The sequence below is a fragment of the Elephantulus edwardii genome, unplaced genomic scaffold (assembly GCF_000299155.1).
Source record: "Elephantulus edwardii isolate Elephantulus edwardi_28Jun2011 unplaced genomic scaffold, EleEdw1.0 scaffold00026, whole genome shotgun sequence".
Taxonomy (NCBI): domain Eukaryota; kingdom Metazoa; phylum Chordata; class Mammalia; order Macroscelidea; family Macroscelididae; genus Elephantulus; species Elephantulus edwardii.
This window is the reverse complement of record NW_006399776.1, coordinates 3,430,922-3,452,148: the sequence shown is the minus strand read 5'-3', so window position 1 is coordinate 3,452,148 and position 21,227 is coordinate 3,430,922. Positions and strand designations below refer to the sequence as shown.

Sequence of the window (21,227 nt, the reverse complement as noted above, 5' to 3'; positions counted from 1 at the left end):
CAGTGGTCTGTGAAAAAGCCTCAAATAAAGGCATTGCAACCTTTATTAAATAATAAAGGGGGGGAAAGATGATTTTAAAATTTAGGTGGGATAGACTCAAGATCCTATTTTAGCTCTCATGGACTTGTTTTCATTTTCTTCAGCTTCAATTTAAAGTTGCATATAAGTAATTGATAGTTTGTTCCACAGTAGATGCTTTGCCTGGTTTTGAATGCTAATAATGAAATTCTCCCATGATTCTTTGTACAGAAGTTGTCAGTCTGATTCTTGTGAAGTCCCTTAGGTAAGATCCATATGTAAAGATGTCTTTGGTGTTTTTAAAAAGGTATTTGTGGTAAACAAATCACGGAATGTACACCATCCTGTGAGTCATTTTTCCTACTCAAGTCCAAATACCACAGGATCAGACTTGGTTGTTGTGCAACATGACCCTTATTTATGACAGTGATTACAAAAGCACTTTGAATCCATTAAAAGATCTGCTTTTGGAAATGGAAGCAAAAAAACACAAAAGGAGAATGTTTGATGCCTTGTGGAGATCACCAGGAACCAATGAAGAGAAGCTGAATGAAATAAGGGTTTCCCAAATGGACAGATAGCACCTTCTCCTAGGACTAGTTCTCTAAATTTAGACTTCCAAACTGTCACAAAAGATCATGAGGTTAGTGGAAGATAGGGCAAGTTTCAGATCTGTCATTCATAGAGTCACTATGAGTCAGAGCTGACATGCTGACACTTAACAACCACAACCACAGCCTCTTAAACTTGAGAAAACAAATTTATGTCTGTAAAGTCATCCACTTTTGATATTTCAAAGTCATCCACTGTGATATTTCTTCTGTTAGCAGCACTATGTATGTATTACTGAGAATATAAAGAGGTGGCTAAGATTCTATTAGCAATATCAATACAAAACAGAAAACACAAGAATGTTCTTCAGAAAATGTTCCCTTTTCCTTGAAAATGTAGAGGGGAAACTCAGGCTGTAAAATTAGGGAATGAGGAGGAACTAAAGCATGGGGTGGCTTTACGGGGAAGAAATCCAGAGTCTTGGTTGTGAAGGGCCGTTGTATGACAACCCAGGGTTTTGCTTCCATCCTGCAGACAATAAGGTTCTAACAGAAGTGTTATATGCCTTGGTTTTGGGGATGCTAACTCTAATAATCATTGAGGATGATTGTGGCCTGAGGAAAGGGAGGTACCACTAGATGAAATTAGCTTAAAGAATGGCTTTGGAACCAGTGACTGATAAAACTATCAACTCTAGCCTGAAGATTATAGGACAACCTCTATCCTGTTCTGTTCCTCACCAGAAGGCTCTAGTACCTGGCCAAAGTCCCAAGGCTTTGTCTCGATGCAGTCAGCCGTGCCCAGGTAGATAAGGCCATTCTGGTTCAACAAGTACTCCTTGCGTTGAGCTTCATTCTCCAGGAACACAGCATCCTCTGGTAAGAAGTAGGGTGGGATAAGCACCATTAGGGTACTAAGTCTGCCCTTCATATCCAGATCTTTGCACTCTCTGTCCATCAGCAGGCCAGGTTTGGCTGTAGGCCTCCCTTTGACTTTGAACCTAATGAACAATGAGGCAGAGCTCATTCTGGGGCACATGGGACCCCACCATGTCACTGGCACAGAGGTGATAGTGGTCAGAGTTCCTGGGTCAACCAAAGTATGACCTTCATGGTCAGACAGAAAAATGTCAAATTCAGAATCCTAGCTGTTCCTAAGATATTTACAGACCGAGTGTTGTGAGGTGGACAGAATGTGGCAAAAGCTCAGGAGCATATTGTCTTTCCTACAAGTTGAATTTGCAACTCCAAAAGATTGTTTTTGGAAAAGACGATCTTACAAAGATTGGCAAAGAGGACAGAAGGGAAAAGGAGCCGTTGGTAAGATAGGATTAGTGGGAGTACTAGAGCTGGATTAAGCAGAAGCCAAAGCAATGCTTTTAGCCTGGATCCATTACTCCCTCAGCCTATCCTCTCCTGCTTTCCTTATCCAAGGGTTGACTAGGTATCATGAGGAAGACAGAGGCTTTAGGAGGACATTCCCCACTCTAGGAATCAGAGAGCTGTTTCCAGGAGGGAACTCTATGCCTGGTGAATGGTTGTAGTGAGGAAAATTTAGACTGGTTCCTGAGGACTAGAAAGAGAAAAGGATTCCCACACTATCGAAGGTAACTGCTGGCTGCATCTTTCTGTAGTCCCTCTAGGCACTTCATGAAGAGGGTATTCACTCACTCCTTACCTGATGTCAGAACCGACTCATAGCTGACCCTCCAGAGGTTTTTCAGACATAATACATTTCATGGGGTAGGGGAGAGAGGAGGTTGCTTATCTTACTCCTGGCCATCTTTCTCTCATGGAGCAGCTGATGGATTTAAAGTGCATATTTTTGTGTTAGGGAGTTCTGGAAGGTGCTGCAGTCCCAAAGGCACACGGTTCTGATCTACCAGTGGCTCCGTGGGAGAAGGATGGGAAATCTCGTCCTGTGCAATTTACTGCTTCTGAAGACCCCTGGAAGGTTATCTATGGGTTGGTTTCAACTCAATGGCCCACAATAACATCAACAACCACCTTTGCATTGGCAGTGCAGCTCTTTAACACTAAGCCAACAGAGCTCTCTAGGAAGTTAAAATAAGTTACAATACAAGCAGAAGGTCAAAATAGTATAAATGAAAAATCTTAGGCCTAAACACACAGGCCCACATGCCCAAGGAACCATCTACCCTCACTCTCCATCCTGTGCCCTGTCTATGAAGTCAGTTCACTATCACATCTGTGTGCCCAAGGAACCTTTTAACTGCTCTCTCCTTCCAGAAGAGCCCTCTCTAAGGAGTGAAATCAACATCACTTGTTTGGAAGTCACATTTAACCCACATGTGACATTGACCCAGGGCTCTGAGAAGTGCATTATTAGAGTTCAGATACAGTACCTTCTTCCTGTCATCAGAATGCAACCCTTTTTCATCAAGTTCCTGGCTTATGAATGGGGCCCTGATTGTGTTGTATACATTTTCCTTTTGAATCTAGGAATACCCTTCACCAACGATGCTGAAATGGGACCGAGATGCCAGATAATCCTTGAAAAATCTCTTAATTGCCTCATAAATAAGCAGTGTCAACAACTCAGCCCTGCCCAGCAGACATCTCCACACACCCTCTCTGTAGAGATGCCTTTCCTCAGCAGGTCCATACAAGTCGAGCCAAGGGCAGGACACCTGGTTTTGAACACTGTCTTAGAACTGTCTTTACTGTGGCTGGAAGTACTGGGAGTAGGCTCAGAATTAGTCAGGCAGGTACATGAAAGCCTCTGCTTGTGAGAAAAAGGGCTTTAAGGTCTTTCTGTCAGTATGCAGAGTGCCACGGTGTCTCTCCATTGTTAAGGGGTCCTGAATTCACATTTATCCACATGGAGCCAGGGGATCCAACATTGTTACTCTTAGTTGCTTTTTTTTTTTTCTCTTTTTTTTTCTTAGTTGCTCTTGAGTTGGTCCCTATTCATGACACCACCGTGCACAATAGAACACACCGCTGCACTGTCCTGTACCATCTCCATGACTGGTTGTGGATTGGGCTACTGTGATCCATAGGCTTTCCTTGGCTAATTTTCAGATCCCTAGGACTTTCCATTCATCATAGAATGCAAGTGTCACTAAAACCTGTTCAGCATCACAGCAACACACAAGCATCCAGTGACAGACGGGGGTGGTTTGTGCATAAGGTGCATTGACCTAGGTCTCCCGGATGAAAGGTGAAAATTCTACCACTGAGCCACCATGGTCTCTGCAAATAGACATCAGTATTCACCTATTTTATTTCACCTGCCTAGACCCTGGAGCAAGAAAGAAGGACCAGAATTGAAGACAGGGAGGGCCATCTGAAGGAGACAGACAATTGGAGAACCCCATTCTAGATAAGAGCAATAGAGAGGCAGAATACACAGTACTGAGGTACATAGAAAGAGAGAACTAGAAATTGGAAAAGGACCCTTATTTTCATTATATCATGAGAATTTTCCTTATGGATTTTACTTTATTTGTTGTTGGGGTTTTTTAATTGTGATTTTAACAGATGTTTAAAGAAAAGTTAGATTTTCATTCATTCGTTGTTGTGCATTTTCCTCTCTATCCCCCCCACTCCCAGTTTACTTACAAAAATAACTCATTGTTGCATAGTTTCCTTCCTTCTCCACCAAACCTCCCCAGTTCACTTCGATATGCGCCTCATATTCTGGCCTGTTGTCAAACAAATAATGCCTAATAATATATCCCTTTTTAACAGTTCTTTCCTTCATCTGTTCAAATACAGTATTGAATTTGACTTTGCCATGTGAATGGGTGGAAATATGTGAATAGGGTGTGTTAACGTATCCACAAGGGGATTGGCTAGTCTCACTACTAAACTGAGCTGACTATGGCAGATTCGAGAGCCTCATCACCAGCAAGGAAGACACAGGCATGCATGAGCACTCTTCAGGGCCAGATATTCTTGCGCCAGCTAGATTTATAGAAGCAGCAGCAGAGGACCAGAGGTCTGACATGATACAAAGTATCTGGCCTTGGGACTACTCCCCACCCACCCAGGGAACCAGAGCTAAGAGCCTTTGCTCAAGTTTGTTGGAGGACTTGGAGTCGGGAAGAGGAGAGGGCCAGGACTGAAAGCTTGGTAACACAGGCCTAAAGCCGTGTGCCTCAAGGCTGAGATGCTTGAGAGAACATTTCGGAAGCTGTCCTGACAGAGTGGTTGTGTTTTGATACTAACCTGAATCATAGCCGTTGACTTCCCTAATAATGGTTCTGTGTAGCCTGTGAACTATCTATCATATCAGATCCTGGACCTAGTAAAGCAGTGAAGATTGGTAAGCGATGAGTAGAAAGAGGTAGGAGAATGTGGGAGACACACATGACCTCACAGGAATTGGTTTTGTATTGTTGACGGGCATAGTTTCACTTTGTAGAGTTAATAAAGGTCAGATATGGCCATCTCCAGGTGGCTCATGCTCTTTTTTTATTCAGTTGAACAGGAAGACAGAATTAGAGAGGCTTTTCTTTGAAGCTGATGAAGCTGCACTTTGAGGGCCTCTCATGGACACAGGCCTCACAGACCCTGGGACTAAACCTATTGTTGATCTTCTTATAATGGTTGGCCACCATTGAGCAGCCCTGACTCATGGTGACACCATGCACAACAAAACAAAATCCTGTCCAGTTCTGCCCCATCTCCATGATCTTTTGTGATCAGACAATTGTGATCCATAGAACTTTCCCTGGCTGATTTTCAGAAGTTCACCAGCCCTTTCTTTATAATTGCTCTGAGTCTAGAAGCTCAGCTGAAACCTGTTCAGCAGCACAGCAACACGGAAGTCCCCACCTACTGATGGGTCAGCCACACACAGTGCATATTCGCTGGGCAATGGACTCAGGTCAGCCCTACCGCAGGAGCTCGAGTGGTGCTATGGTTAAGCATTCAATTACTACATGAAAAGTTCAGGATTTCAAACTCAAGAGCACCTCTGCTGGAGGGAAGATGCATCAGTCTGCTTTAGTAAAGATTTATAGCGTTGGAAATTCTATAGAGCAATTCTACTTTATCCTACAGGGTCAAACCCTATGCCATCCTGTCCTGTAAAGATCACTCAACAGCAATGAGTGGGTTTTCCTTTGTGAAAAGTGAAACTTCTACTACTGAACTGTTGGGAGAAACCTTGTTGTTGTTGTGTACTGTAGAGTCAGAACCGATCCATAGCTGACCCTCCAGCAGGTTTTGAGAGATAGTTAGTCATACAGGAAGGGATTACCTATCTTTCTCCATTGGAGCAGCTGGTGGCCTCAAACTGCGTGCCTTCAGAATTGCAGCATAGCTTCTTGCCACTAGGCCACCAGAGCTCCCTAGCAGAAACCTTAGAAAAGAAATTTTTATATTCTTTTTCTTAAAGAGCAGCTTCCAAAATTACATAAGCTTCAGATCTCACAAAGTCTAAATTCACCTTGTGACAGATTAGGCGAATCCAGAGAGAGACAAAATTCATCCCTCCTTCCTTTCTAAAGAGCTGTCCACTTTTTGTCCCTGTAATGTTATAATAAGTCCCTTTCCTTAGAGTTACTATTTCTGTGACCCAAAGAAACTGAGCCATCACCAAGGTTTAATGATAGGATGCGATTTTGTTATCAGTGGATGTCCAGATTACTTCTTCCACTAGTAACAGCAAGACAAGTCTCTGGGTCTGAGAACCCACCTATCCAGGGAGAAGACATCAGTGTTTAAGAAGGACTGGAGCAGCTCCTCCCTGCTAGCAATGCATGTTAGCTCTGAGTCCTTAAGTTCCCTTTGCAGTTCAGACTGGCTTAAGTGCAAACTCACCTTTACACCAGGGGTTAAAGAGCAGTGTGAAGTGTCCCAGGGTGTGTTGTGTCCTGCCGGAGACCTGAAGCAGGAGTGAGTAGTGACCAATGATGGCATCTGCAGGTGTTATCACAGATAAGGTCCAGGATGTGGCATCTCTCTCCTCTACTGCTGCATACCACGACTTTTGGTCCCTCTTACTAGAGACGGGAAATATGACTTGGGTCTTATTGCTCTGAGAAGGCTGCTCTCCTGCAAAAACAGTGATGAATCTGTCATTTGGCCCCTTAGCCACAACTTAGAGTAATAAAATCAGGGTGGTATAAAACTGGAAGAGATAAAATTAATTTGTCTAGAAAGAGCATCCAGGAATATACCTATGGAAGCATGAAATGGGATAGATAAGAACACAAGTTCTCCACATCCATGGACCTATATCTATAAAAGGTTCAGAATCCAGAAATTTGGTCAAATAATTATAGTATCTGCTTAATATAGGTGATATGAGGGTTAAATAAGATATTGCATGTAAAGCCTGCGACCCAAAATCTTACATATTATATAGACTCCATATGTAGTAGCAATGAGTTATTATAACTAACCTAGATTAGATGCTATTCAGGCTTTTCTAGGATTTGTATATAGTTGCATTGAAAAGGGGCCCATTTATGGTACGTTGCTGAGCAATTTCTGAGTCATAAAAAGTCACTCTTTGTGCACGTTATCTCAGGCACCCTCATAACAACCTTGCCAGGTGGGTGGGGCTTCCTCAGGTCCAACTGCAGTGTGGGCCATTTGCCCTTTGGTCTCTCAGGAGAACCTCCAGTATTGCTGCTGAAGGGGATCTAAGCAGCCTCACTTACCAGTTTGTGCAATGAGGGCTACCTTCTTCAGGGTAGATATAAAAGAGTGGACTGGAGCACGAAAGTGCAGGGTGATGGTGAAGGACTGTCCTCTCCTTAAGATTAGTTTCTTTGAGCTGATGGCCTTGGTGTGGTGCTCTTCATTATTTCTTGCTGCTTGTAAATCACAGCTCTTGATAGCCAGTGCTGGTAAGGAGAAGAAATCAGGGAGACAGAGTAAATGTGATTATGTAAATAAAAGGCATCACTTTAGAGCTAGAGATTAAATAAGGTTCTAGGTTCTAAATAAGGTTCGAGGCCTTACTTAAGGTTCAGTTACTCACCAACTATGCAATCTCAGTCAAACACTTTACCATTCAGAGCTTCAATTTCTTCTTCCTTAGAGTAATTATCTCTCCCAGCAAGGTGTTAAAAGAATTACATGACATAATGCGTATAATACACTTAGTGCCGTCCCAGACATAATTGTTATTAGTTGCTGTTGGATTGACCACAACTCATGGAGATCTTATATGTAATAATGAAAACTTGCCCTGACACGCATTAAATGCAATTACATTAGACTGTTATTATTTTTGTGTAATTATTAATAAGACAAATGATTGTTTTCATGATTGACCTCTTTTCTGGTCTGAGTATAAAAGCAAGGACTAATATCCAGAATTTTGTTCATTGTTCTTATAATGCAATGAGAAAAATGTTAGAGCTGGTTTTTAAAATCACTGAGTCCAAGCCTCCTGTGTGACAGATAAGAAAGCAGCCAAAGAATAAAATGATAGAAAATGGACCTTTTGAAATACCCTATGATAATGCAAAACTAGTGTTTTTAATACTTTACAGCGACAAGAACTTTAAAACTTTCTCTTAACTTAGTGGTATTATTGATGATGTTAACTTTCTTAACAACACAAAATTTCTGTAAACTTTTTTTTTAAAAAAAAGCCCAAACAAACCAAAAAGCCTCTTCTTTTCCTGCCTTTTCCTGTTTGTACCAGCAATTTATGGCTAACCTCCACTGCCTAAATAACATGCCTCCAGAAACTCTATGAACTGTGACAAATGTTGATGGTTGTAGAGGGGTTTTAGGCCTTTTGTTCACGGGGTCGCTATGAGTCATGCTCAACTTGAAGGCAATTGACAACTTCTTTATTCACCTGATCCCATTCACTCCTGCCAGTTACGTCCAGGAGCTAACTCTCCACTTAAAACTACTTTATTCTTGCTCTTTCTTATTCAGTAATTTTCCTTCAAAAGTTGAATGTTAAAATAAGCCAGTCACAAAATGTGCACAAGGATATGAACAGACACTTCACCAAAGAAGACATTCAGATGATGAACAAACACATGAAGAACTGTTCAAAAATCCCTAGCTCTAAGAAAGATGCAAGTCAAAGCAACTATGAAATATCATCTCACACCAGTAACAATAGCAAAGTTCAACAGAGCAGCAAACAACAAATGTTGGAGAGGTTGTGGAGAAACTAGAACCCTTATTCACTGTTGGTGGGAGTGTTAAATGGTGTAGCCACTCTGGAGGCAGTATGACGCTTTCTCAAAAATTTGGAAATAGAAATATTATTTGATTTAGCAATTGCACTACTGGGAATATACCCTAGAGAAAACAAAGCAGCCATTGAAACAGATATATTCATACCCATGTTTATTGCTGTGTTGTTCCCAATAGCAAAGAGATGGAAGTAACCCAAATGCCCATCAACAAATGAATGGGCAAAGAAGCTCTGGTATATTCACACAATGGAATACTACGCAGCACTGAAAACCAAGGAACTCATAAAATATACAAAATGGGTGACCCTGGAGGACATTATGCTGTTTGAAGTATCTCAGTCACAAAAGGACAAATCCTGCATAATGCCACTGTTGTAAAACAGGACTAAAGTGGAGGTTTGGGGGAAACAAGAAAAAAAGAGGGGATAAATAATGAACACTGCACTTAAATGGGTGAGGGAAAGAACTGTCTAAAAGAAATACATGATTAAGTATTAATTGTATGACAATAGTCCAGAATAAGAGGTGAATAGCAAAATGGACTGGGGGATGAGACACAGGGAGGAAATTATGTAACAATGAAAGAATGTTTTTACAGAAAAGCAAGCCTGGGGGCGGGGAACGTAGGGAAGAAAATGTCTAACAATGAATGAATGGAAATCCAAGTTTTTGGTAAACTTTGATTAAAATGTCAAAACAGAAAATAAAGTTGAATGATAGTAAATGATATGCTTCCCCTAACCTGGATAGTGTCAACGGCTCCACAACATATGGAGTATCAGTACGATCAGACCAAAAAATCTGGCATGTGACTGCTAATCAGACTGTTCAAGCACAAGGCAATATTGCAAAAATTCCTCACATTCTGCTGTTCTCCTCTTCGCCTTCATAAGAACCCCAGCTTTGTTGTTGTTGTTGTTGTTGCTGTTGTTATGTGCTGTTAATTTGGAAATGATTCATAGCTGACCAGCTAGCAGGTTTCCAGAGGTTGTAAATCACACAGGAGGTGACTGTTCATCGTTTTCCCACGTCTGGTGGATTTGAACCATCTGTCTTTAGGTTGTCAGAGAAACTTCTCACCCAGTAAACTGCTAGAGCTCTTTTCTACAGGATGAGTGAACATTAATTCAGCTCACCTATGAATCATTCACAACTGCTCCAGGCAAAGCCTGTCCTCTCAGCTCCCACAGAATTCTGTTCCAATCTTTCCAGCACTGTCCCACTTTAAAAATTATCTGATTACCTCTCTGTGGTGCGTCTCATAGAGGTACCATATCTGCATCCCCAGCCTCAGCAGTACCTAGAATATAGATGTCTAATCTGGTGGCCTAGTGGCAAGGAGCTGCGCTGCAGTCCCAATGGCACATGGCTTGAGACCACCAGCTTCTCTGCAAGAACAATCCTGTGCAATTAACTGCCTCTAAAAATGCACCAGAGGGTCGGCTCCACCTCTACGATATATAACAGACAACAATCAGTCCTTGCTCAAAGAATGGAAGAATCTTGAGAGAGCGTGAGGAGAATCTATATCTCAAATGTATCACTCAGGCCTCAAACCTGTGTCTGTGATGACCAGAACCTTGCCATGAACCCTAACATCTCTTTATCTTTGGAATCTGAGTTTTCTTTCTCTATGCTTGCCTCTGGTCCTTTTAATTAGATCTCTTGACTCCTATCTCTGCTCTTCAATTTGGGTTTGTTTTTTTTTAAAAAAAATGTATTGTGATATTAAAGAAAGTTTGCAGGAAGGTTGGGTTTTCATCCATCCATCCATCCATCCATCCATCCATTCATCCATCCATTCTTTCATTGTTGCACATTTCCTTCCTTTCCCTTCTCTCCTCCCTCCCCAAGTCCACTTTGCATTACACCTTTTGTTCCAGATTGTTGTCATATATATGATGCCTAATCAGAAGTTCAAGTTGTTCTGAAAGAACTGGCTCCAGGAGTTGAGAGCATACCATTGACATATTTCAACAAACAGACGCTGCCCTGGATGTGCTCACTAAGTTGTGCCAGGAAATCTCGAGGACAACCAGCTAGCCAAATGACTGGAAAAGATTGCTATTTGTTCCCATTCCAAAGAAAGGTGACCCAAGAAAATGCTGAAATTATTGAACAATATCATTAATATCACATGGAAGCAAGATTCTGCTGAAAATTATCCAAAAGTGATTGGAGCGATATGTCAACAGAGAATTTCCAGATGTACAGGCTGGATTTAGAAGAGGGCGTTGTACTAGGGACATTGTAGCTAATGTTAGATGGATCTTGGCAGAAAGTAGAGAATACCAGAGGAATGTCTATTTGTACTACATTGACTATGCAAAGGCTTTTCACTGTGTGGATCACAAGAAGTTATGGATGATTCTGAAAAGAATGGGAATCCCAGAACATTTTATTGTGCTAATGTGAAACCTATACATGGACCAAGAGGCAGTCATCAGAACAGAGCAGGGAGACCCTGTATGGTTAAAAATCAAGAAGGGGGTCCGCCAGGCATGTATTCTGTCTCCATACCTTTTCAATCTGTATGCAGAACAGATCATCCGAGGTGCTGGGCTGTATGAGGAGGAATGTGGCATCAGGATTGGTGGAAGAGTCATCAACAACCTGTGTTCTACAGATGACACAACCCTGCTTGCTAAAACTGAGGAGGACCTGCAGAAGGTTAAGGACTGCAGCCTTCAATACAGATTGAAGCTCAACATCATGAAAACAAAGATTCTCACCATTGGGCCAATTGGCAGCACCAGTATAGATGGTGAAGAGATTGAGATAATTAACAGTTTTTGTTTGCTTGACTCCACAGTCAACACTCCAGCAGCCAGGAAATGAAGAAATGAATTGCATTGGGAAAGTCAGCTGTGAGGGACCTCTCAAGCATACTGAAGAGCAATGTCGTCAGGCTGGAGTCTAAGGTGCACCTGATCTGGGTTATAGTCTTCGCAACTACGTGCTATGCATCAGAAAGTTGGACAGTGACTACAGATGATAGATGGAGAATTGATGTCTTTGAGCTGTGGTGCTGGAGAAGAGTGTTGAATATACTATGGACTGCTAGGAAAACAAACAGGTTTGTCCTGGAGAGGGTGAAGCTAGAATGCTCCTTGGAGTCAAGGATTTTGAAGCTTCGGCTTGCATACTTTGGGCATGTTGCAAGGAGGGACTGGTCCTTGGAGAGGGACATCATATTTGAGAGAGTGGAGGGGCAGCGCAGGAGAGATTGAGATGGTGGGAGAGTCGGAGACAGTGAGGCTGGCAAAGGATAGAGCAGGGTTTAGGGCTGTTGTACATAGAATCGCTATGAGTCGCAAGCAACTCGACTGAACATAACAACAACAATCTTACATTCCTTTCATCTGTTCCAATTCAGTGTTCACTATTCATCCACTCTTTTTATTTTATTTTATTTTAATAATTTTAATGAACATTTACAGAGAATTTGGATTTCCATTCATTCATTGCTGCACTTCTCTCCCCGCCCAGCCCTCTTCCCCCACCCCCCAGTTCGCTCCTCTCTTTCAAAAGTAAAAGAAAGACTCCCTCCCTGGTACACAATCCCCCTGCACCCCTCCCACCGTCCCAAGTACATTCCACTATGCAACCTTAATTGTGAACTCTTGTGATAACCATAATACCCTATCATACATCGTTTTTAAGTTATTCAGTCCCTCATCTGTTTCAGTGCAGTATACACAATTTATCCAGTTTTTCTCAGTCTTACCCCCACCCTGATATCAGTCCCATTTTACAGCAGTGGCACCATGCAATATTTGTCCTTTTGTGACTGAGATATTTCACTCAGCATAATGTCCTCCAGGCTCACCCATTTTGAATAATATTGAATGAGTTCCTTGTTTTTCAATGCAGCATAGTATTCCATTGTGTGAATATACCACAGCTTCTCTATCCATTCGTTTGTTGATGGGCACCTGGGTTGTTTCCAACTCCTTGCTATTGTGAACAGAGCTGCAATAAACATGGGTGTGCATATATCTGCTTGGATGTCAGTTATGGTCTCTTTGGGATATATTCCCAGTAGTGGAATTGCTGGGTCAAATGGTATCTCTATTTGCAACTTTTTGAGAAAGCGCCATACTGCCTTCCACAGTGGTTGCACCATTTTACATTCCCACCAACAGCAAATAAGGGTTCCAGTTTCTCCACAACCTTGCCAGCATTTGTTGCTTGCTGTTCTGTTAAATTTTGCTATTCTGACTGGGGTGAGATGATATCTCTTAGTTGTTTTGATGTGCATCTCTCTTAGAGCTAGGGATTTTGAACATTTCTTCATGTGCTTGTTGGCCATCTGAATGTCTTCTTTGGTGAAGTGTCTATTCATATCCTGTGCCCATTTTCTACTGGATTATTTACCTTTATCTTGTTGAGGTGCTCAAGTATTTTATAAATTCTAGATATAAGTCCCTTATCTGACATGTCATTACCAAACACTTTTTCCCAGTCTGTGGCTTCCCTTTTTACCCTGTTGGAGAAGTTTTTGGATGTGCATAGGGATTTGATTCTTAGAAGGTCCCACTCATCTATTTTATCTTCTCCTGGTTGTAGATTCATCCACTCTTTTATTGTTCATTCCCAACCTCCCTTGTCAGTCCTCTTTTGTAACAGTGGTATTATGCAGTATTTGTCCTTTTGTGACTGAGATATTTCACTCAACATAATATCTTCCCAGCTCATCCATGTCGTGTAATGTTTTATGAGCCCACTGGTTTTCAATGCTGTGTAATATTCCATTGTGTGAATGTACCATAGTTTGTCTATCCATTTGTTTGTTGGTGGGCACTTGGGTTGTTTCCATTTCTTCAATTTTGTCCTGAGGCTGTAACATTCTCTTGAATGTGCCACATGTGTCACAAAATCACATGAAAATGGTCACGTTAATGCAGAAACTTCAAGAATGTTCTGCTGTTTCTTTGATGAAACATCAGTTCCATACTTCCATTTCTCTGTTTTTCATAATACCTCAACACTGCCTCATAAAATACCCTTAAATACTTAAGAACCAGATTGAGAGTGGGGTGCATGACCAGGTAGTCTTTTATTTGTAGTATTTATCAATATCTGTGGTGTAAATACTTCCACTATGGCCAATTTCAAGCTGCTGATATTATATTACGTTACTGAATATATTGTTGTAAAAAGATGTGGACTAGCACACCATTATATAGTTTTTCCACCTGCAGATATAATAGTTATAAACAACTTCAAAAGCTTAAAGACACATTTTAATAATTAGGAAGTGCTGGATCTTGAGTATTTATTAACTTTATTTTTAACATCATTTCTTTACTTGTAGGTTTGTACAACCTAAATGTTAATGGCTATGTTTAAGGACTGGTGTGCAAGATTCCTGAAAATTTAACAAGTGCTTTTATAAGTCTGGACAAGCTGACACAATCCAGATCTAACACACCATGACCACAGAGCTAACTGTGAATAGTATCTGATTGGGAAGAGTGTCCTGGCTGTCTCCCTAGAAAGGATTTGATGCCCTGGAGTGTTGTCTGGTGATGTTTTAAATGTGTCCCTCTGACTGAAGACATTTTAATTTTGTTTGGATCTACTCCTATCTTTTCAAGATATGAAGGAGTTGATTGAATTTTCCCAGAGTCTTTCTCTTAGGTTTTGATCTCACAGTCAATTATTACACACCGAACTATCTTCCCAGATAGTTTCTGTAGCAGAACTACAGTTGCTTCCCATCAACTCCATAATCTCCCCAGGACATGAATAGGGGAGGCAATTTCACAGGCCAGATGATAATATTTAATTTTTCTTAAGGAAGTTCTGATTTTCATGACCTCTGTCTTTTGATGGTCCTGGGTTAATAGCACAAATCTATGGGACCACCATCACTTTCTCATTAGCAACTACAAATTTACAACCAAGAATTCTTTTACTAGCATTTCAATGCTAATAATAATAGCCACATATTATCACCAGCACCCATTTAACCACTCCCAAACTATCCCACCACCACCTAGATCCACCTACTGCCATCTCCACACAATAGCCAAAAATCATAACTGCCACCATCGGTAAACACTTAAAATGTCCCATTCCGTAGTCGTACCACCATCACTCCACCACCATCACTCACTATCCCTTCACACCAGTCACATCTCCATCTCCGTAACCACCAGCACCCACTCACAAAACTCCACACCACAGTCACAACACCATTATCACCACTGCCACCAGCACCCAAACACTATTGTCCACAGCACAGTCACACCTCCATCTCCATTACTACCAACACCCATTCACTGCCATCACCATCACCAGCACCAATTAACTATCATCCTCAACCACCTCGCTCCTTCCTTCAATGAAAACATAATGATGAAGAGTTCAAATGATAGCCCAGTGGAGAGCTGATTTGGCTCACCCTGTCCCATGGCTACAGTCTGTTATCTGCTTGACCACAGGAGATGCTTGTTTTGAATTGTTGATTCTCAGATCCTCTTTGCAGTTGTATTCCTGACAGAAAATGATGAAAGTACTTTTATTGGTTTAAGAATCTTCAAATGGCGGGATTTCCTTCCAAATTTGCGAACTCTGTGACAAGTTTCTTCTTTCCTACTACCTTTACTCTGGTATCTTCTTGACCAGCTGCTGGGAGTAACACATTTTAATTTTATCTCTTGTGCCAGGAGGCCCAGGCAGAGGTATGACTATCAGGTCTGGAGTAGAGCCTGCAGTGGGGAAGATCTACTTGTAGAAGTTCAGGAGAAACTTCCACATCTGTTATTTCAGTGGTCTGAGAGAGCCTCAGAGATGTTATCTAAGAAACATTTTAAGACCCTAGAAGGCTTGATACTACAAATATGAGGCCTATCCAACTCCAAATTTCAGGTCCTAAGCAAACTATGAGCTACATGTTGCAGGAAACTCATGAACTGCTTTAATCATATAAAAAGAGAATATATATGTCCAGGGCTCTGCCTGGGTGAAACAGATTAGGAGGCAATTTTTTTAAAGAAAATTAAATGCCTTAAAAGCAAAAACCAGAGCCCTGGGTATTCCAAGTCTACCTGGTCTGGAAACTCTATGTATGAACAGTGCTCAGGCTGTTCGTTCATAGGGTCGCTATGAGTCGTCTACGACTCGACGGCATTCAACAACAACAACAACACCTGGTCTGGAATACACTGCCAAAGATTTGTAACCATCTTGAAACTCAGAACCTATGTCTTTCATATTTTCCTTGGTTTATTCATTGCATAGACAAGGCTAAGAGTTCATGGCTTGCCCTCTTTGGCCTTCTAAGTGCCCACTTTTGCTTAGGCTTCTGAAACTAGGTCAGGCTAAGCTGTATTTGCATGTGTATATTTGGCGTACCTATACCCATCGCTGTCAATCCATAGTCACCCTACAGGGCTTAGAACTACGCCATAAAGTTTCCAAGATAGTGAATCTTTATGACTACATTTAGTGAGTGGTGCTAGGGAATGGAGTAAAAAAGTGTTGTTATTGTTTTTATGCTGTTTACCTTTTATATTTTAAAAAGATTAAACAATCATATCCATTTGAAGAATCACCTTAAATAAAAAAAACAAACCCCACAATGTTACCCTCTCATTCCCTAAGAAAGAAACTTCATGAGAAATAAGTAAACTTTTAATTATTTGAATAGTAAGTATTTTTAACATAGATAACAAATTGTTGTTGTTATCCAGTGTTGTTGAATCAATTCCAACTCGTATTAGCAGTGTACATAGCAGAATGAAACACTGCCCAGTCCTGTGCCATCCTCACAGTTGTTGCTGTATTTGATCACGTTGTTTAAGACTCTCTATCCTAGAGCGAGGGCTACATGGTGGAGGGGACCTGGGGGAGGGTTTGTAAAACAATGAAAGAATCTTTTCTTTTACTTTTCCATAATTTTGGACTCATGTACTTATAACTTGTTAGTCAAATTTGTGTCTTCTAGGTTGCAACACCCCCATGATACATCTTCAAGGATATGAACATGTACGGCCAAGCACAATCAATAAGAGTGCATCTAAATCCCAAAATCAATCTCCATAATAGTCTATGTGTTTCCTACTGCCAAAGGGGCCCTTTAGAGTAGTGAGAGAAGATCTTCACCCTGAAACCCACAGCGTCCCTTTTCAGCAGGAAGTAGCTAAGAGAATACGCCATCCCCTTTTCCTTATGACTCAGGGTGAAGTCTCTCTCAGGGAGGAGTGATAGGGAATGGCAAAGGACACACTGACAAAGAAGATTAATCAGAACTGGCTTTGACAAGCACTGTGGCATTTGGACAAGAACAAACTGGGAGGAGGGTAGAGAGAATAGTGCAACAATGAATGAGTGGAAGCCCAAAATCTCTGTAAATGTTTATGAAAATTAATAAAATATAATTATAGAAAAAAAAAGACTCTCTATCAATCCATTTCATTGATAAAGGCTTCCTCTTTTTCATTGACCCGCTCCTTTCTTTAATTTTTTTTATTTTATGTTGGTTTATATACAAAGCTCATACACATTGCATTTCACACTATCTTTCATTCACATTGAGTTTCATATAGTCATTCCCAGTCATTTGTTTTATAACATTAATCACCACTGAACTAGACTACCATTACCTTGTCTTTCCAGATTCCTGCTGTATCTTTCCTATTTCCTTTACTCCCTCTCCCTCCACCCACCAAATTGTGCAACCCTGTGATTTCCCCTCCCCTATTCTCACTCCTCTGCTCCCACCTCTTCCCCTTCTGGATTCCTATACACATTTGACTAGTTATCTTTCTCTTTTTACAATAATGCTCTTATACAGTATTTATCCTTATGAGATTGAGTTAGTTCATTCAGGGTAATGCTCTCCATAAGTCTCTCCCAAGTTATGCAGTAATTTTCAAAATTGTTGCTCCTGAGTGCTCCATATAAATGTACCACATTTCTCAATCCACATGAATAATGCTACTATGAACATTGGTGTGTAAATTTCCATTTGTGTCTTAGTTCTAATTTCCTCAGCGTATATTCCTAGCAGTGAATAGTGGAAAAGTTCAGCTTTTTGAGGAAATTTCAAACTGCCTTCCAGAATGGTTGTACCATTTTGCAATCCCACCAACAACGTATGAGAATTCCTATCCACATTCTCTCCAACATTTATTGCTCCCTGTCTTGTTAAACTTTGCCACTGTTATTTGGGGGAGATGATATCTCATTATCTCATTGTGATTTTTATTTGCATCTTTTTTTTTTACCATTGATTTTGAACATTTCTTCATGTGTTTCTTGGCTATCTGAATACCTTCCTTTGTGATAAGTCTTTCGCCTATTTTGTAATTGGATTATTATTCTTTTTCTTGTAGAGATACTGTAGGATTCTGTAAATGAAACCCTTGTTTGAGATGATATTGCCAAAATTTTTTTCCCCAGTCAGTAGGTTTTCTTTTCACTCTATTGGGAAAAGTTTTTTTACACACACAGGGATTTAATCTTTAGAAGATCTTATTCATCAATCCTATCCTCTCTTGGTTATGTATTTCTGGCTATGTTTATTAGCCTTTTATACCACATGTGAGGCCATCTAAGCCTAACCTCACTTTGTCTTTTATGATCTTTGTGGTTTTGGACTTTACCCCTTGAGTTGATTTTAGTGTATGGTGAGAGGTGTGGCACTTGCTTCAGCTCTCTGCAGGTAGCAGGCCAGGTTCGCCAGCACTACTTGTTGAAGTTGTGACCCACTACTTTAAGAAGCATAATGCCCTTTTCTGAGGACTTGTCTCTTCTAATAATATGTCCAAAGCACATGAGATGAAGTCCTGCCATCCTTGCTTCTAAGAAGCATTCTGGCTATACTTCTTCCAAAGGAGGTTTATTCATTGTCCAGCTCTCTGATGCATCGCATGTGATTGAGAAGCCCATGGACACATCTTAGAACTTGATAGGCATTTTTCAAACTGAAAGAACAGAAAAACAAATTCAAGCCTTGAGTTGCAATACTAAGACATACTAAGGACACAATCTTGAATGATCCAGGAATCACCCAAGGAGATGGAAGGAATACACACTGAATCACTATACCAGAAAGATTGTCTGACACTGAAAAATTTCAGAAAGTACCATATGAACAAGAGCCAATAGTAATGAATGATGACATTTAAGCTACACGGAAGGCATTGTTGTTAAGTGCCATTGAGTCGTAGATGACTCATAGCGACCCTATGAATGAAAGACCTGAACAATTGTAAAACTTTCATTGTTTCTCCAAGTCCATAGTGTTTCCAGAGGCAAGCTATTTTGGAAGTGGATGCCACTCCTGCAAGAAGCGTCCAGCGAGCCTGATAGGACCCAAAGACTTTCCATACCAACAGAGAAAAAACACTGAAGGCATTAGCAAAGTAATATGGTCCCAGGAATCGATGGAATACAAATTGACATATTTCAGTTAACGAATGCAGCCCTGGATGTGCTCACCAGATTACTCAAGAAAAATTCGAGAACAGCTATTTGGCCAACTGACTGGAAAAGAACTATATTTGTCTCCATTCCCAAGAAAGGTTATCCAACAGAATGTGTAAATTATCAAACAATATCATTACTTTCTCACGGAAGCAAAATATTATTGAAGATCACTTAAAAATGTCTAGAACAGCTCTCTGGGTTTGGTGCTGGTTTGTGGCACAAAGGCTCCACCGAACAAGAAAGTCGGCATTGTCATTTAAATATGGGATCTGTTATGGTGCCTCACCCAGGAAGAAGGTAAAGAAAATGGAAATTGTCCAGCATGCCAAGTACACTTGCTCTTCCTGAGGCAAAACCAAAATGAAGAGATGAGCTGCTGGCATCTGGCCCCGTGGTTCTTGCATGAAGACAGTAGTAGCTGATGGAGCCTGAACCTACACCACCACCTCCGCCGTCATAGTGGAGCCTGACATCAAAAGACTCAAGGAACTGAAAGACCAGTAGAAGCTCCCCCATTTGCAGCATCTCTAGCCTGTAAAAAATGGGTTAATTTATTAAAAAAAAAAAAGGTTAGAACAGTAAATTGACAGGGAAATACCAGAAGCTGAAAAGTAGGCACCTATTAATTCTGGTAAAAGGAATGACTGACAATATACAATATGAGGAAAGTCAGCACAACATAAACCAGTACAAAGGAAGACACTAAAAAGTACAAGTGGATAAAGAACAGTAACAGTTAATATTATACCATATATGATCTTGAAACAGTAGTAAAAAACAACAATTTGTGTTTGAATATCTAAGTAGATGTGTATATTAAGTAGACACAAAAGTTTGTATGATACTACCCCTGCATGATATGTTGGTATGGCTGTGGATTTTTGCACATATGAATAAATAAGTGCTGCATGTATACTTGCACTTGTAGTGGAGCATGTAAGAGATAACAATTATAGCAATTTCATAGACAGAACCAAACACTTCACAAGACTGAACGACTGGGTTTGAAAGCTAAAAGGCCATAATTTAGGGACAATTGACATCACACTGTACATAAAGAAAATGCTTCATATCCTAGTTTGATGAGTAGCATCTTAGGGTTTTAAAAGCTTACAGGTGGTCATCTAAGATACAACTATAGGTCTCTTTCCTACCAGAGGAAAAGAGAGAGAAGAAAACCAGACTCAACAAACAGTTACTCTAAAGGAATAAAGGCCTACATGTACCATAGCCTCCTATAGCCTGAAACCAGAATAGCTAGATAGTGCCCTGATACTATTATCAATTGTTTTTCAGATCTGAACAATAGATCTGAACCTTGTCCATCAATTGACAATTGATGTCGATTGATCTAGATGTCATCCGAAACTGGGACACAATAGGTGGTCCCAGTTAGAATGGGGGAAAGAGTAGAAAAAAATTCAAATTTTTTAAAATGGTCAAACTTATTGATCTGATAGAGACTGGAGGAATCCCTAAATCATCTTCTAACATGGAACTGAGGCCATTTCTCAGCCAAATAATAGAATGGACTAATGGAATAAATAGTCATAATAAGCCAGTAGGCTATAATAAAACACCAGTGAGAAATATTCTTTTTAGAACAGGTAGCTATCACAGACTCAAATGACAACATTTCCCCAAAAGCAATAAGGAGAAGCAGGAAGGGGAGGGCAGGAAATCAGACAAATGGAAATGAGAAGCCCAGGATAGAAATGAGAAGGGTGCTGACACACAGAGTCTTCAATCAACATCATGGAACAATTATGGATGAATTCCTGGATGGAAAGCCAACTTGCTGTTTAAATTCACCTGAACTACAAGACAATGTTCAAATAACAACAATAAAGAAATGAAAATGCTGTACAAGAGGAAAAGCACTGTTTATTAGAGAAACTGAATTTGTAATTAAAAGCCATCCCACAAAGAAAACTCTAAACCCACATGACATCACAGGTGAATCTTTTTCTATTTGCTTAGAAAGAAATGCCAATGTTATAGAAATTCTCTCAGTGAACAGAAAACCTATTTTTTTTTTAGAAATTTGAAGGGTTAGTATAATCTAGATATT

At 40.5% G+C, this 21,227-nt stretch overlaps 1 protein-coding gene across 1 annotated transcript in view; it reads right to left on the bottom strand.

Moving 5' to 3' along the window:
* EPB42 (erythrocyte membrane protein band 4.2) overlaps positions 1-15,135 on the bottom strand; it is a 33,557-nt gene extending 18,422 nt beyond the window's left edge. The window contains exons 1-4 of the mRNA XM_006882966.1: positions 15,126-15,135; positions 7,208-7,393; positions 6,363-6,596; positions 1,327-1,445 (exon numbers count right to left, since the gene is read on the bottom strand). Of these exons, the coding sequence (XP_006883028.1) occupies positions 1,327-1,445; positions 6,363-6,596; positions 7,208-7,393; positions 15,126-15,135 (549 nt within the window). The remainder of the gene's footprint in view (positions 1-1,326; positions 1,446-6,362; positions 6,597-7,207; positions 7,394-15,125) is intronic.
* Positions 15,136-21,227: the final 6,092 nt, after the last annotated feature.